The sequence below is a fragment of the Entelurus aequoreus genome, linkage group LG17 (genome assembly GCF_033978785.1).
Source record: "Entelurus aequoreus isolate RoL-2023_Sb linkage group LG17, RoL_Eaeq_v1.1, whole genome shotgun sequence".
Taxonomy (NCBI): Eukaryota; Metazoa; Chordata; class Actinopteri; order Syngnathiformes; family Syngnathidae; genus Entelurus; species Entelurus aequoreus.
In genome coordinates this window covers 15,516,797-15,528,990 of record NC_084747.1, presented here as the reverse complement: position 1 = coordinate 15,528,990, position 12,194 = coordinate 15,516,797, and the positions used below count along the sequence as shown (strand labels likewise).

Here is a 12,194-nt window from a genome sequence, read left to right as displayed (position 1 = left end):
GCTACATCTGTAAGTGCAAGTTAAAACTCTACTATGCAAAGCCAAAACCATTCATCAACAACACCCAGAAACGCAGCCGGCTTCGCTGGGCACGAGCTCATCTAAGATGGACTGATGCAAAGTGTAAAAGTGTTCTGTGGTCTGACGAGTCCACATTTCAAATTGTTTTTGGAAACTGAGGACGTCGTGTCCTCCGGACCAAAGAGGAAAATAACCATCCGTATTGTTTTAGGCGCAAAGTTGAAAAGCCAGCATCTGTGATGGTATGGGGGTGTATTAGTGCCCAAGACATGGGTAACTTACACATCTGTGAAGGCACCATTAATGCTGAAAGGTACATACAGGTTTTGGAGCAACATATGTTGCCATCCAAGCAACGTTATCGTGGACGCTCCTGCTTATTTCAGCAAGACAATGCCAAGCCACGTGTTACAACAGCGTGGCTTCATAGTACCAGAGTGTGGGTACTAAATATGTGTGGTGCATTATGAAGCCTAAAATACCACAACGGAGACCCCCGGACTGTTGAACAACTTAAGCTGTACATCAAGCAAGAATGGGAAAGAATTCCACCTGAAAAGCTTCAAAAATTGGTCTCCTCAGTTCTCAAAGGATTACTGAGTGTTGTTAAAAGGAAAGGCCATGTAACACAGTGGTAAAAATGCCCCTGTGACAACTTTTTTGCAATGTGTCGCTGCCATTAAATTCTAAGTAATTGATTATTTGCAAAGAAAAATTAAGTTTCTCAGTTCGAACATTAAATGTATTGTCTTTGCAGTCTATTCAATTGAATATAAGTTGAAAAGGATTTGCAAATCCTTGTATTCTGTTTTTATATACCATTTAACGTGCCAACTTCACTGGTTTTGGGTTTTGTACTTGCATCGTCTGTTTTTGGCTGTAATTCGTTGATTACCAGGGGGTTGTGAATACAACGTGATGTGTATGTATTGTTAGTTAGCAAGATAGATCAAAACGTTTGAAAAAATCAGATTAAGAAAAAGTGATTACATTTGGGTGGTTACCTGGATCACCATCTGAACTGAGGATTTTTGTAAAATGATTTTTTTTTTAACTTTAGGTAGATGGGTCCTGTCGGAGAGCTATACACTCAATATGATCATATTTTGTAAAGGATTTTGTTAATTAAAACATATATATATATATATATATATATATATATATATATATATATATATATATATATATATATATATATATATATATATATATATATATATATATATATATATATATTTATTTATTTATATATATATATATATATATATATATATATATATATATATATATATATATATATATATATATATATATATATATATATATATATACACCATGTTGAAAATATATTCATGTTTTTTTATACATTAGATAAAAAATCTCAATTATAATAATAGTTTTTTTAGGCAACGGATTTTTTGGCGCATGCGCAAACTGATCAAGCAGTGGCCATTGCAAAGCGAAACAACCAAGATGGCGGACTGAACGGCTGCTTTTTCCCGGAGGGGTTTCACGTTTACGATCTTATAGCCATAGAGATTCAAATATAGCATCAAATATCTGAAATATTCGTCTTTTCCAAATACCATGAACTGGAAGTTGAGTTTGGAGCGATAGAGTGTTACCTGAAGTGAAGATTGAAGACGTGATATAAGATGGACGACTACTGCTATGCTAAGATGGCGACGTCCGCTAAAAGAGAACATGAAAGAGAATCAGAAACTTCCAGCAAAAAGACAGAAACTGCAGATAAAGGTGAGTGAGTGGAAGTTTAATTCTGCCAAAGCTATTTCAGGCCTGGAAAAGAGCGTCGAGTAGAAATTTGCTGACCTTGTTGAAGAATGTAAAGAAAGAGCCGCCATGATTGTTAGCTTGAAGAAGGCAGTGGAGTTCACATCAGAGGAGATGAAAGAATGCAAAAGTCAAATGAAGAAAGTGGAAGAGCAAAACAAGCGATTGTGTACAGAAAATAATGATGTGAAAGAAGAGATGTTGGGGAAGAGTAAGAGATGTGCAGTGTGTGAAGAGAAGACTGGACCACATGTCTACATCAACCTGCAGAGGATTGGAGGTAATAAAGAACAAGAATAATACGATTAATGTCAACTTTTGATTGGGAAGTGTCACAGCTCATCAAGAAGAAGGAAGATACCAAAGCTAATTTAAAGATTTTGCATTTTCATATAGCCTATAATATAATCTACACAGTACTGTGCCTTACATACTACATACATTGCATAATATGTAGTTCAAAAAATATATTTTTATTGCAAAAAGTCGAAATTTCATTTTTTTCTCAATGCCTTGATTACAGTAGAACCTCAGTTTTTACTGAATTGTACAACAACTGAAACAATTTCTCCCAAAAATATAATGTAAATCTAATTAGTGATGTGGAATATGGAAAAAAATCTGAATCCCGAAATAGGTCGTTTAACATCTGGGTAACAATGCATATCACAATATAGTATTTTTTTCTTAAAATTATACACTTACATACATATGTATATATGTATATTAGGGCTGGGCGATTTGGCCTTTTTTTAATATCTCGATATTTTCAGGCCATATCGCGATACACGATAAATACCTGGATATTTTGCCTTAGCCTTGAATGAACACTTGATGCATATAATCACAGCAGTATGATGATTCTATGTGTCTACATTAAAACATTCTTCTTCATACTGCATTAATGTATGCTCATTTTAAACTTTCATGCAGAGAGGGAAATCACAACTAAGTCAATTGACCAAAAGTGTATTTATTAAACAGTTATTAAGCAGTGGCACAAACATTCATGTCATTTCCAAAACAGAAAGTGCAAGATTGTCAGAGACATTTTAAAACAAGCTATTAGTGCACTTTTGTGCATGATGTCACACAGGATATTTCAATAAGTGTCACATAAAAATGAGCTGCATATCAAATAGTATATGTCCTACCGTGTTGATGTGGAAATAGTTGCTTCGGCATTTAGTTGGTGTGGCACTGAACGGAGATGTTGACATGTAAAGACATATTCCCGCTTGAAGCCAAACCACCGTCAGACGATGGACCCCGTGCTGTTTTTCTTGAGAATTAATTATTCCTTCATTTGTTACCAGTTTCACACCTTCTTTCTCTCGTATTACCACTCAAACCACACCGTTAGCTGTTAGCATCACAGCTAACGTTACCATGTCGCTACCTGTCTGGGAGCGTGTAACGTTGCTCACGTGACAGTATGTGACGTATGTAAGAAGGTGTGCTTGTTTTAGTCTCTGTGAGAAGGAGAGACAAGAAAGAGTGAGAAACACATGCAGTGTAATGCCCCGCGGCTAAAAGCAACTGCGTGAGAACGTATACTCGAATGTCACGATATAGTCATTTTTCTATATCGGCGTGGGGAAGTTGGGAGAGTGGCCGTGCCAGCAATCTGAGGGTTGCTGGTTCAATCCCCACCTTCTACCATCCTAGTCACGTCCATTGTGTCCTTGAGTAAGACACTTCACCCTTGCTCCTGATGGGCCTGGTTAGCGCCGTGCATGGCAGCTCCCGCCATCAGTGTGTGAATGTGTGTATGTGAATGGGTGAATGTGGAAATAGTGTCAAAGCGCTTTGAGTTCCTTAAAAAAGGTAGCAAAGCGCTATACAAGTATAACCCATTTACCATCCCACAGAGACAAACCCGCGATATATCGAGTATATCGATATATCGCCCAGCCCTAATATATATATATATGTGTGTGTGTGTGTGTGTGTGTGTGTGTAAATATATATATATATATACACTACCGTTCAAAAGTTTGGGGTCACCCAAACAATTTTGTGGAATAGCCTTCATTTGTAAGAACAAGAATAGACTGTCGCGTTTCAGATGAAAGTTCTCTTTTTCTGGCCATTTTGAGCGTTTAATTGACCCCACAAATGTGATGCTCCAGAAACTCAATCTGTTCAAAGGAAGGTCAGTTTTGTAGCGTCTGTAACGAGCTAAACTGTTCTTCAGATGTGTGAACATGATTGCACAAGGGTTTTCTAATCATCAATTAGCCTTCTGAGCCAATGAGCAAACACATTGTACCATTAGAACACTGGAGTGATAGTTGCTGGAAATGGGCCTCTATACACCTATGTAGATATTGCACCAAAAACCAGACATTTGCAGCTAGAATAGTCATTTACCACATTAGCAATGTATAGAGTGTACTTCTTTAAAGTTAAGACTAGTTTAAAGTTATCTTCATTGAAAAATAAGGACATTTTAATGTGACCCCAAACTTTTGAACGGTAGTGTATATATATATATATATATATATTTGTGCAAATATATATATACATACATACATGTGTGTGTGTGTATATATATATATATACATATATATATATATGTATATATATATATATAAAATGTGTGGGTGTGTGTGCATATTATACATATATACAGTAATATACAGTCGTGGTCAAAAGTTTACATACACTTGTAAAGAACATAATGTCATGGCTGTCTTGAATTTCCAGTCATTTCTACAACTCTTAATTTTTTTGTGATAGAGTGATTGGAGCACATACTTGTTGGTCACAAAAAACATTCATGAAGTTTGGTTCTTTTAGGAATTTATTATGGGTCTACTGAAAATGTGAGCAAATCTGCTAGGTTAAAAGTATACATACAGCAATGTTAAAGGCCTACTGAAAGCCACTACTACCAACCACGCAGTCTGATAGTTTATATATCAATGATGAAATCTTAACATAGCAACACATGCCAATACGGCCGGGTTAGCTTACTAAAGTGCAATTTTAAATTTCGCGCGGGATATCCTGCTGAAAACGTGTCGGTATGATGACGTTTGCGCGTGACGTCATGGATTGTAGAATACTTTTTGGGACAGCATTGTGGCCAGCTATTAAGTCGTCTGTTTTCATCGCAAAATTCCACAGTATTCTGGACATCTGTGTTGGTGAATCTTTTGCAATATGTTCAATGAACAATGGAGACAGCAAAGAAGAAAGCTGTAGGTGGGAAGCGGTGTATTAGCGGCCTGCTGCAGCAACACAAACACAGCCGGTGTTTCATTGTTTACATTCCCGAAAGATGACAGTCAAGCTTTACCATTGGCCTGTGGAGAACTGGGACAACAGAGACTCTTACCAGGAGGACTTTGAGTTGGATACGCAGACGCGGTACCGTGAGTACGCAGCTGCGCCTTCCAAACATTTGATCGCTTGCCCGTACGTGCGTGCCGCTATGTGCATGTCACGTACGTAACTTTGGGGACTTTGGGGAAATATATGTGATGTATGAACTTTGGGGAGGTGAACGGTACTTTGGGCTGTGGGATTGAGTGTGTTGTGCGGGTGTTTGAGTTGTATTGGCGGGTTATATGGACGGGAGGGGGGAGGTGTTTGTTATGCGGGATTAATTTGTGGCATATTAAATATAAGCCTGGTTGTGTTGTGGCTAATAGAGTATATATATGTCTTGTGTTTATTTACTGTTTTAGTCATTCCCAGCTGAATATCAGGTCCCACCCGCCTCTCACAGCATCTTCCCTATCTGAATCGCTTCCACTGCCCTCTAGTCCTTCACTCTCACTTTCCTCATCCACAAATCTTTCATCCTCGCTCAAATTAATGGGGAAATCGTCGCTTTCTGGGTCCGAATCGCTCTCGCTGCTGGTGGCCATGATTGTAAACAATGTGCAGATGTGAGGAGCTCCACAACCGGTGACGTCACGCGCATATCGTCTGCTACTTCCGGTACAGGCAAGGCTTTTTTTTTTTAGCGACCAAAAGTTGCGAACTTTATCGTCGATGTTCTCTATACTAAATCTTTTCAGCAAAATTATGGCAATATCGCGAAATGATCAAGTATGACACATAGAATGGACCTGCTATCCCCGTTTGAATAAGAACATCGCATTTCAGTAGGCCTTTAATATTTGCTTACATGTCCCTTGGCAAGTTTCACTGCAATAAGGCGCTTTTGGTAGCCATCCACAAGCTTCTGGCAAGCTTCTGCTTGAATTTTTGACCATTCCTCTTGACCAAATTGGTGCAGTTCAGCTAAATGTGTTAGTTTTCTGATATGGACTTGTTTCTTCAGCATTGTCTACACTTTGGGAAGGCCATTCTAAAACCTTAATTCTAGCCTGATTTAGCCATTTATTTACCACTTTTGACGTGTGTTTTGGGTCATTGTCCTGTTGGAACACCCAACTACGCCCAAAACCCAACGTTGGGGCTGATGGTTTTAGGTTGTCCTGAAGAATTTGGAGGTAATCCTCCTTTTTCATTGTCCCATTTACTCTCTGTGAAGCACCAGTTCCATTGGCAGCAAAACAGGCCCAGAGCATAATACTACCACCACCATGCTTGACAGTAGGAAGGGTGTTCCTGGGATTAATGGCCTCACCTTTTCTCCTCCAAACATATTGCTGGGTATTGTGGCCAAACAGCTCCATTTTTGTTTCATCTGACCACAGAACTTTCCTCCAGAAGGTCTTATCTTTGTCCATGTGATGTCAACAACATGGCACACAAACACCTATCTGAAATGCAGCCAATATTACATACAGATAATGTGTTATGAGACATGCAAAACTACATTATATACAAAGAGGATACAAATAAAGGATATTAAATTAGCTTAAATATACCTACAAATGAGGCATAATGATGCAATATGTACATGCAGCTAGCCTAAATAGCATGGTAGCATTGATCAGCTTGCAGTCATGCACTGACCAAATATGCCTGATTAGCACTCCCAACAAGTCAATAACACCCACAAAGCTCACCGTTGTGCATTCACGCACAGCATGAAACTTTTGGTGGACAAAATGAGACAAAGAATGAGTGGAAGATTTTTACATGTAAACAAACTGTTGCGTCATACTCCACACTATGGTGAGTTCAAGAACTGCCGAAATTAGTAGGACAAACCGATGTTCACCAAATACTATACACACAAACATATTAAACAGTGGGCTTTCTAACAATTGGGAAGGTTTGTGTCATGTTTGTCCTTAAACAAAAAACATACTAAATCAAATGCTCCAGGGAGCCACTAGGGTGGCACCAAAGAGCCGCATGCACCCCGAGAGCTGCTTAGTTGTTGAAACAGTGATGTGTTTAGACATGTTTAGATTGGGGTATGACGTTTCAGAATGGGACAGTACCTTAATGTATCTTGTTTACATGTTAGCATTTAAGCTACCTAGCAAGCTAACGCTAGTTGGTCTTCATATTGTTTTTAATCAAAGTGCAGTTATCAATCAGAGTTTTTCGATCATTTTAATTTATTGCGCTAATACTAACCTTCGCAAGCTTTTCGTCAATATTTTAGCTTAGTGTTCGTATTATGGAGATTTACAACTGTAGAATGTATAGGGATGTCCGATAATATCGGACTGCCGATATTATCGGCCGATAAATGCTTTAAAATGTAATGTCGGAAATAATTGGTATCGGTTTCAAAATGATCGGTATCGGTTTCAAAAAGTAAAATGTATGACTTTTTAAAACGCCGCTGTGTACACGGACGTAGGGAGAAGTACAGAGCGCCAATAAACCTTAAAGGCACTGCCTTTGTGTACCGGCCCAATCACTTAATATCTACGGCTTTTCACACACACAAGAGAATGCAATTCATACTTGGTCAACAGCCATACAGGTCACACTGAGGGTGACCGTATAAACAACTTTAACACTGTTACAAATATGCGCCACAAGAATGACAAACACATTTCGGGAGAACATCCGCACCGTAACACAACATAAACACAACAGAACAAATACCCAGAACCCCTTGCAGCACTAACTCTTCTGGGACGCTACAATATACACCCCCCGGTACCCCCTACCCCCGTCCACCTCAACCCCGCCCACCTCAACCTCCTCATGCTCTCTCAGAGAGAGCATGTCCCAAATTCCAAGCTGCTGTTTTGAGGCATGTTAAAAAAAATAATGCACTTTGTGACTTCAATAATAAATATGGCAGTGCCATGTTGGCATATTTTTCCATAACTTGAGTTGATTTATTTTGGAAAACCTTGTTACATTGTTTAATGCATCCAGCGGGGCATCACAACAAAATTAGGCATAATAATGTGTTAATTCCACGACTGTATATATCGGCATCGGTTGATATCGGAATCGGTAATTAAGAGTTGGACAATATCGAAATATCGGATATCGGCAAAAAAGCCATTATCGGACATCTCTAAGAATGTAGATTAGACACAGACACTCCGATTAGAGAGCGAGGCCGAGAGACCGAACAGCAAATATCTTGGCTTTATTCTCCTCTGTTGTTTACACTCCAATAGGAATGTAGATGTTTGACGTTACTAATCCGTTTAATGGTTATTAAAGGCCTACTGAAAGCCACTACTACCGACCACGCAGTCTGATAGCTTATATATCAATGATGAAATCTTAACATTGCAACACATGCCAATACGGCCGGGTTAACTTATAAAGTGCAATTTTAAATTTCTCGCGAAACTTCCGGTTGAAAACGTCTATGTATGGTGACGTATGCGCGTGACGTCAATGGTTGAAACGGAAGTATTCGGACACATTGTATCCAATACAAAAAGCTCTGTTTTCATAGCAAAATTCCACAGTATTCTGGACATCTGTGTTGGTGAATCTTTTGCAATTTGTTTAATGAACAATGAAGACTGCAAAGAAGAAAGCTGTAGGTGGGATCGGTGTATTAGCGGCTGGCTGCAGCAACACAACCAGGAGGACTTTGACTTGGATAGCAGACGCGCTATCCGACGCTAGCCGCCGACCGCATCGATGATTGGGTGAAGTCCTTCGTCGCTCCGTCGATCGCTGGAACGCAGGTGAGCACGGGTGTTGATGAGCAGATGAGGGCTGGCTGGCGTAGGTGGATAGCTAATGTTTTTAGCATAGCTCTGTGAGGTCCCGTTGCTAAGTTAGCTTCAATGGCGTCGTTAGCAACAGCATTGTTAAGCTTCGCCAGGCTGGAAAGCATTAACCGTGTATTTACATGTCCATGGTTTAATAGTATTGTTGATCTTCTGTCTATCCTTCCAGTCAGGGGTTTATTTATTTTGTTTCTATCTGCAGTAAAGCCCGATGCTATCACGTTAGCTACGTAGCTAAAGTGCTTCGCCGATGTATTGTCGTGGAGATAAAAGTCACAGTGAATGTCCATTTCGCGTTCTCGACTCTCATTTTCAAGAGGATATAGTATCCGAGGTGGTTTAAAATACAAATCCGTGATCCACAATAGAAAAAGGAGAGAGTGTGGAATCCAATGAGCCAGATGAGCGTCCTGCACTGCACTCTAGTCCTTCACTCTCACGTTCCTCATCCACAAATCTTTCATCCTGGCTCAAATTAATGGGGTAATCGTCGCTTTCTCGGTCCGAATCGCTCTCGCTGCTGGTGTAAACAATGGGGAAATGTGAGAAGCCCTTCAACTAGTGTCGTCACGCTACTTCCGGTACAGGCAAGGCTTTTTTTATCAGCGACCAAAAGTTGCGAACTTTATCGTTGATGTTCTCTACTAAATCCTTTCAGCAAAAATATGGCAATATCGCGAAATGATCAAGTATGACACATAGAATGGATCTGCTATCCCCGTTTAAATAAAAAAAAATAATTTCAGTAGGCCTTTAAATCTTAAAACACCATCGATAATAGAAAAAAATAGAAAAAAAAATAGAAAATCGATGTTGTATGTTTGAAGTTAAACTATCGTGGTATATTTCCATATAAATATACTTTCCAACTGCTGGTTTGTAGTATCTTAATGTCCATTGAAACAGTAATTTTCTGGGATTACAGCCTCACTTGACCGAGTCTAAGCCAAGTCATTTAAACATTGATCCATCATTCTGGCAAGGCACTAAATGAATTGCCATGAAACACTACACACACATACAGTACATAGAAACAAGTGTGCATAGCGAGTTCAAGGAGAAACATCTCATGGTTAACGTCTGAGTTCAAGTGTGTTTGTGTCCTGCAGACGTCCAGCAGCTGATTGGTCATCCACAAGAACTTCCCTCTCAGTCAGGCAGGAGCTCCACTTTGAAGCAGGAGACTCCACAACCACCCTGCATTAAAAAGGAGGAGGAGGAACTCTGCATCACTCAGGAGGGAGAGTGTCTTCTAGGACCGCAGGAGGCTGATCTCACCAAGTTGCCTCTGATTGTTGTCTCTGTGAAGATTGAAGAAGATGAAGAGAAACCACAACCAGACAACCTCTTAGCTCCACTATCAGATAGTGAGGCTGAAGACGAGGTTGAAGTGACTTTGAGCAGCGATAAAGACTGTGAAGGTGATATGAGGACTCACACTGACAACAAACACTCTGAATGCTCTGTAAAGGAGACAGTTAAAACATGTTTGAGCTGCTCAGTTTGTGCTAAAAGCTTTACTAAAAAGAACAATTTGACTCAACACATGAGAACACATACAGGAGAAAAACCATTTAAATGTTTAGTTTGTGGTAAAAGCTTTGTTTCCGGGTCAGGTCTGACCAAACACATTATGAAACACACTGGACAAAAACAATTTAGTTGTTCAGTTTGTGATAAAAGCTTTTATCTGAAGAGCATTTTGACTAAACACGCGATAATACACACAGGAGAAAAGCCATTTAATTGTTCAATTTGTGACAAAAGCTTTTCTCAAAAGAGCAATTTGACTGATCATATGAGAACACACTCAAGAGACAAACCATATTGTTGCTCAGTATGCGGTAAAAACTTCCGTTCCAGATCAGGCTTGACTAAACACACATTGAAACACACTGGACATAAACAATTTAGTTGCTCAGTATGTGGTAAAAGCTTTTATCAAAATAGCATTTTGACTGATCACATGAGAATACATTCAGGAGAGAAACCATTTAGTTGTTCAGTTTGTGGGAAAAGTTTTTCTTTAAAGAGCAACTTGACTCAACACATGGGAACACACACTGGAGAAAAACCCTTCAGTTGTTCCATCTGCGGCAAAAGCTTTACTCAAAAAACACAATTGACCGACCACACGATAACACATACGAGAGAGAAGCCATTTAATTGTTCACTTTGTGGTAAAGGCATTTCTCGAAAGAGCCTAATGACGCGACACATGAGAACACACACAGGAGAAAAAGCATTCATTTGTTCAGTGTGCGGTAAAAGCTTTTCTCAAAAGAACAATTTGACTGATCACATTAGGACACACACAGGAGAAAAACCATTTAATTGCACAGTTTGTGGTAAAAGCTTTTCCAAAAAGAGCGGTCTGACTGAACACGTGAAAAGACACACTGGTGTTAAAATCTTCAATTGTTCAGTTTGTGGTAAAAGCTTTGTTTCCAGAGCAGTTTTGAGTCAACACGTAATGACACACACTGGACATAGACCATTTAGTTGCTCAATTTGTGGCAAAACATTTTCCCTAAAGAGCAATCAGACTCAACACATGAGAACACACACAGGAGAAAAAACATTTTCCTGTTCAGTTTGTGGTAAAAGCTATTTTTCAAGACAGGGCTTGAATCAACACGTAATGAAACACACTGGAGAGAAACCATTCAGTTGTTCAGTTTGCGGTAAAAAATTTCACTATAATGCAGAGGCTGTAAAACACATAAGAACACACACAGGAAATTAGTCACTCAGCTGTTTAGTTTGCGGTATGTTAATGCGTGGGGACAAAGAACCCAAGGACCTCCTCAAAATAAATTCACTGCTTTTTTCACAAAAAAGAAGTCGTCATACAAATTGGGATTATCTGGAACATAATCATGTGTCCTCAAGACCCCATGCCTTCTGTGTATCTGAAATGTTCCTGAATAATAAACTAGATTATGATTGTATTGCCTGGTTACTCCCTTAGCCAAAATAGACCTGACGATTCCAGCTGGGGAGGAATTGTAGTCTTCTTCAGTGATGATTTTACCGCCTCCAGAGTGTTTAACTTTGAACACCAACAATATGAATCGATCTGCCTGAAATTACATCTTTTAGGTCGCCTGGTGTTCATGTTTTGTGTCCACAGACCAACATCAGATGAAGATTGGGAAAGAAAGAAATTGCTCCAAGTTCCAAGGTACTCTGACAAAACCTGGTTTAATGACGAGTGCCACAGTTCAAAAGAAGCTGAAGGATCATTTGAAGGATTTGTCCTCCAAAGAATCGGGATCGAATTAAATCGAA

The 12,194-nt window shown here is 39.3% G+C and overlaps 1 protein-coding gene across 2 annotated transcripts; it reads left to right on the top strand.

Moving 5' to 3' along the window:
• Positions 1–1,461: 1,461 nt before the first annotated feature.
• On the top strand, positions 1,462–11,886 carry LOC133632457 (gastrula zinc finger protein XlCGF57.1-like). 2 transcript variants are annotated; one of them, XM_062024875.1, is made up of 2 exons: positions 1,462–1,776; positions 10,013–11,880. In XM_062024875.1, exons 1-2 carry the CDS (start codon positions 1,677–1,679, stop codon positions 11,647–11,649), a joined length of 1,737 nt encoding a protein of 578 aa, XP_061880859.1. In that variant the 5' UTR covers positions 1,462–1,676; the 3' UTR covers positions 11,650–11,880. The 2 variants fall into 2 exon arrangements, with proteins under 2 accessions (XP_061880859.1, XP_061880858.1); XM_062024874.1 differs by lacking the exon at positions 1,462–1,776 and adding an exon at positions 1,795–2,092 and having other exon boundaries at positions 10,013–11,886.
• Positions 11,887–12,194: the final 308 nt, after the last annotated feature.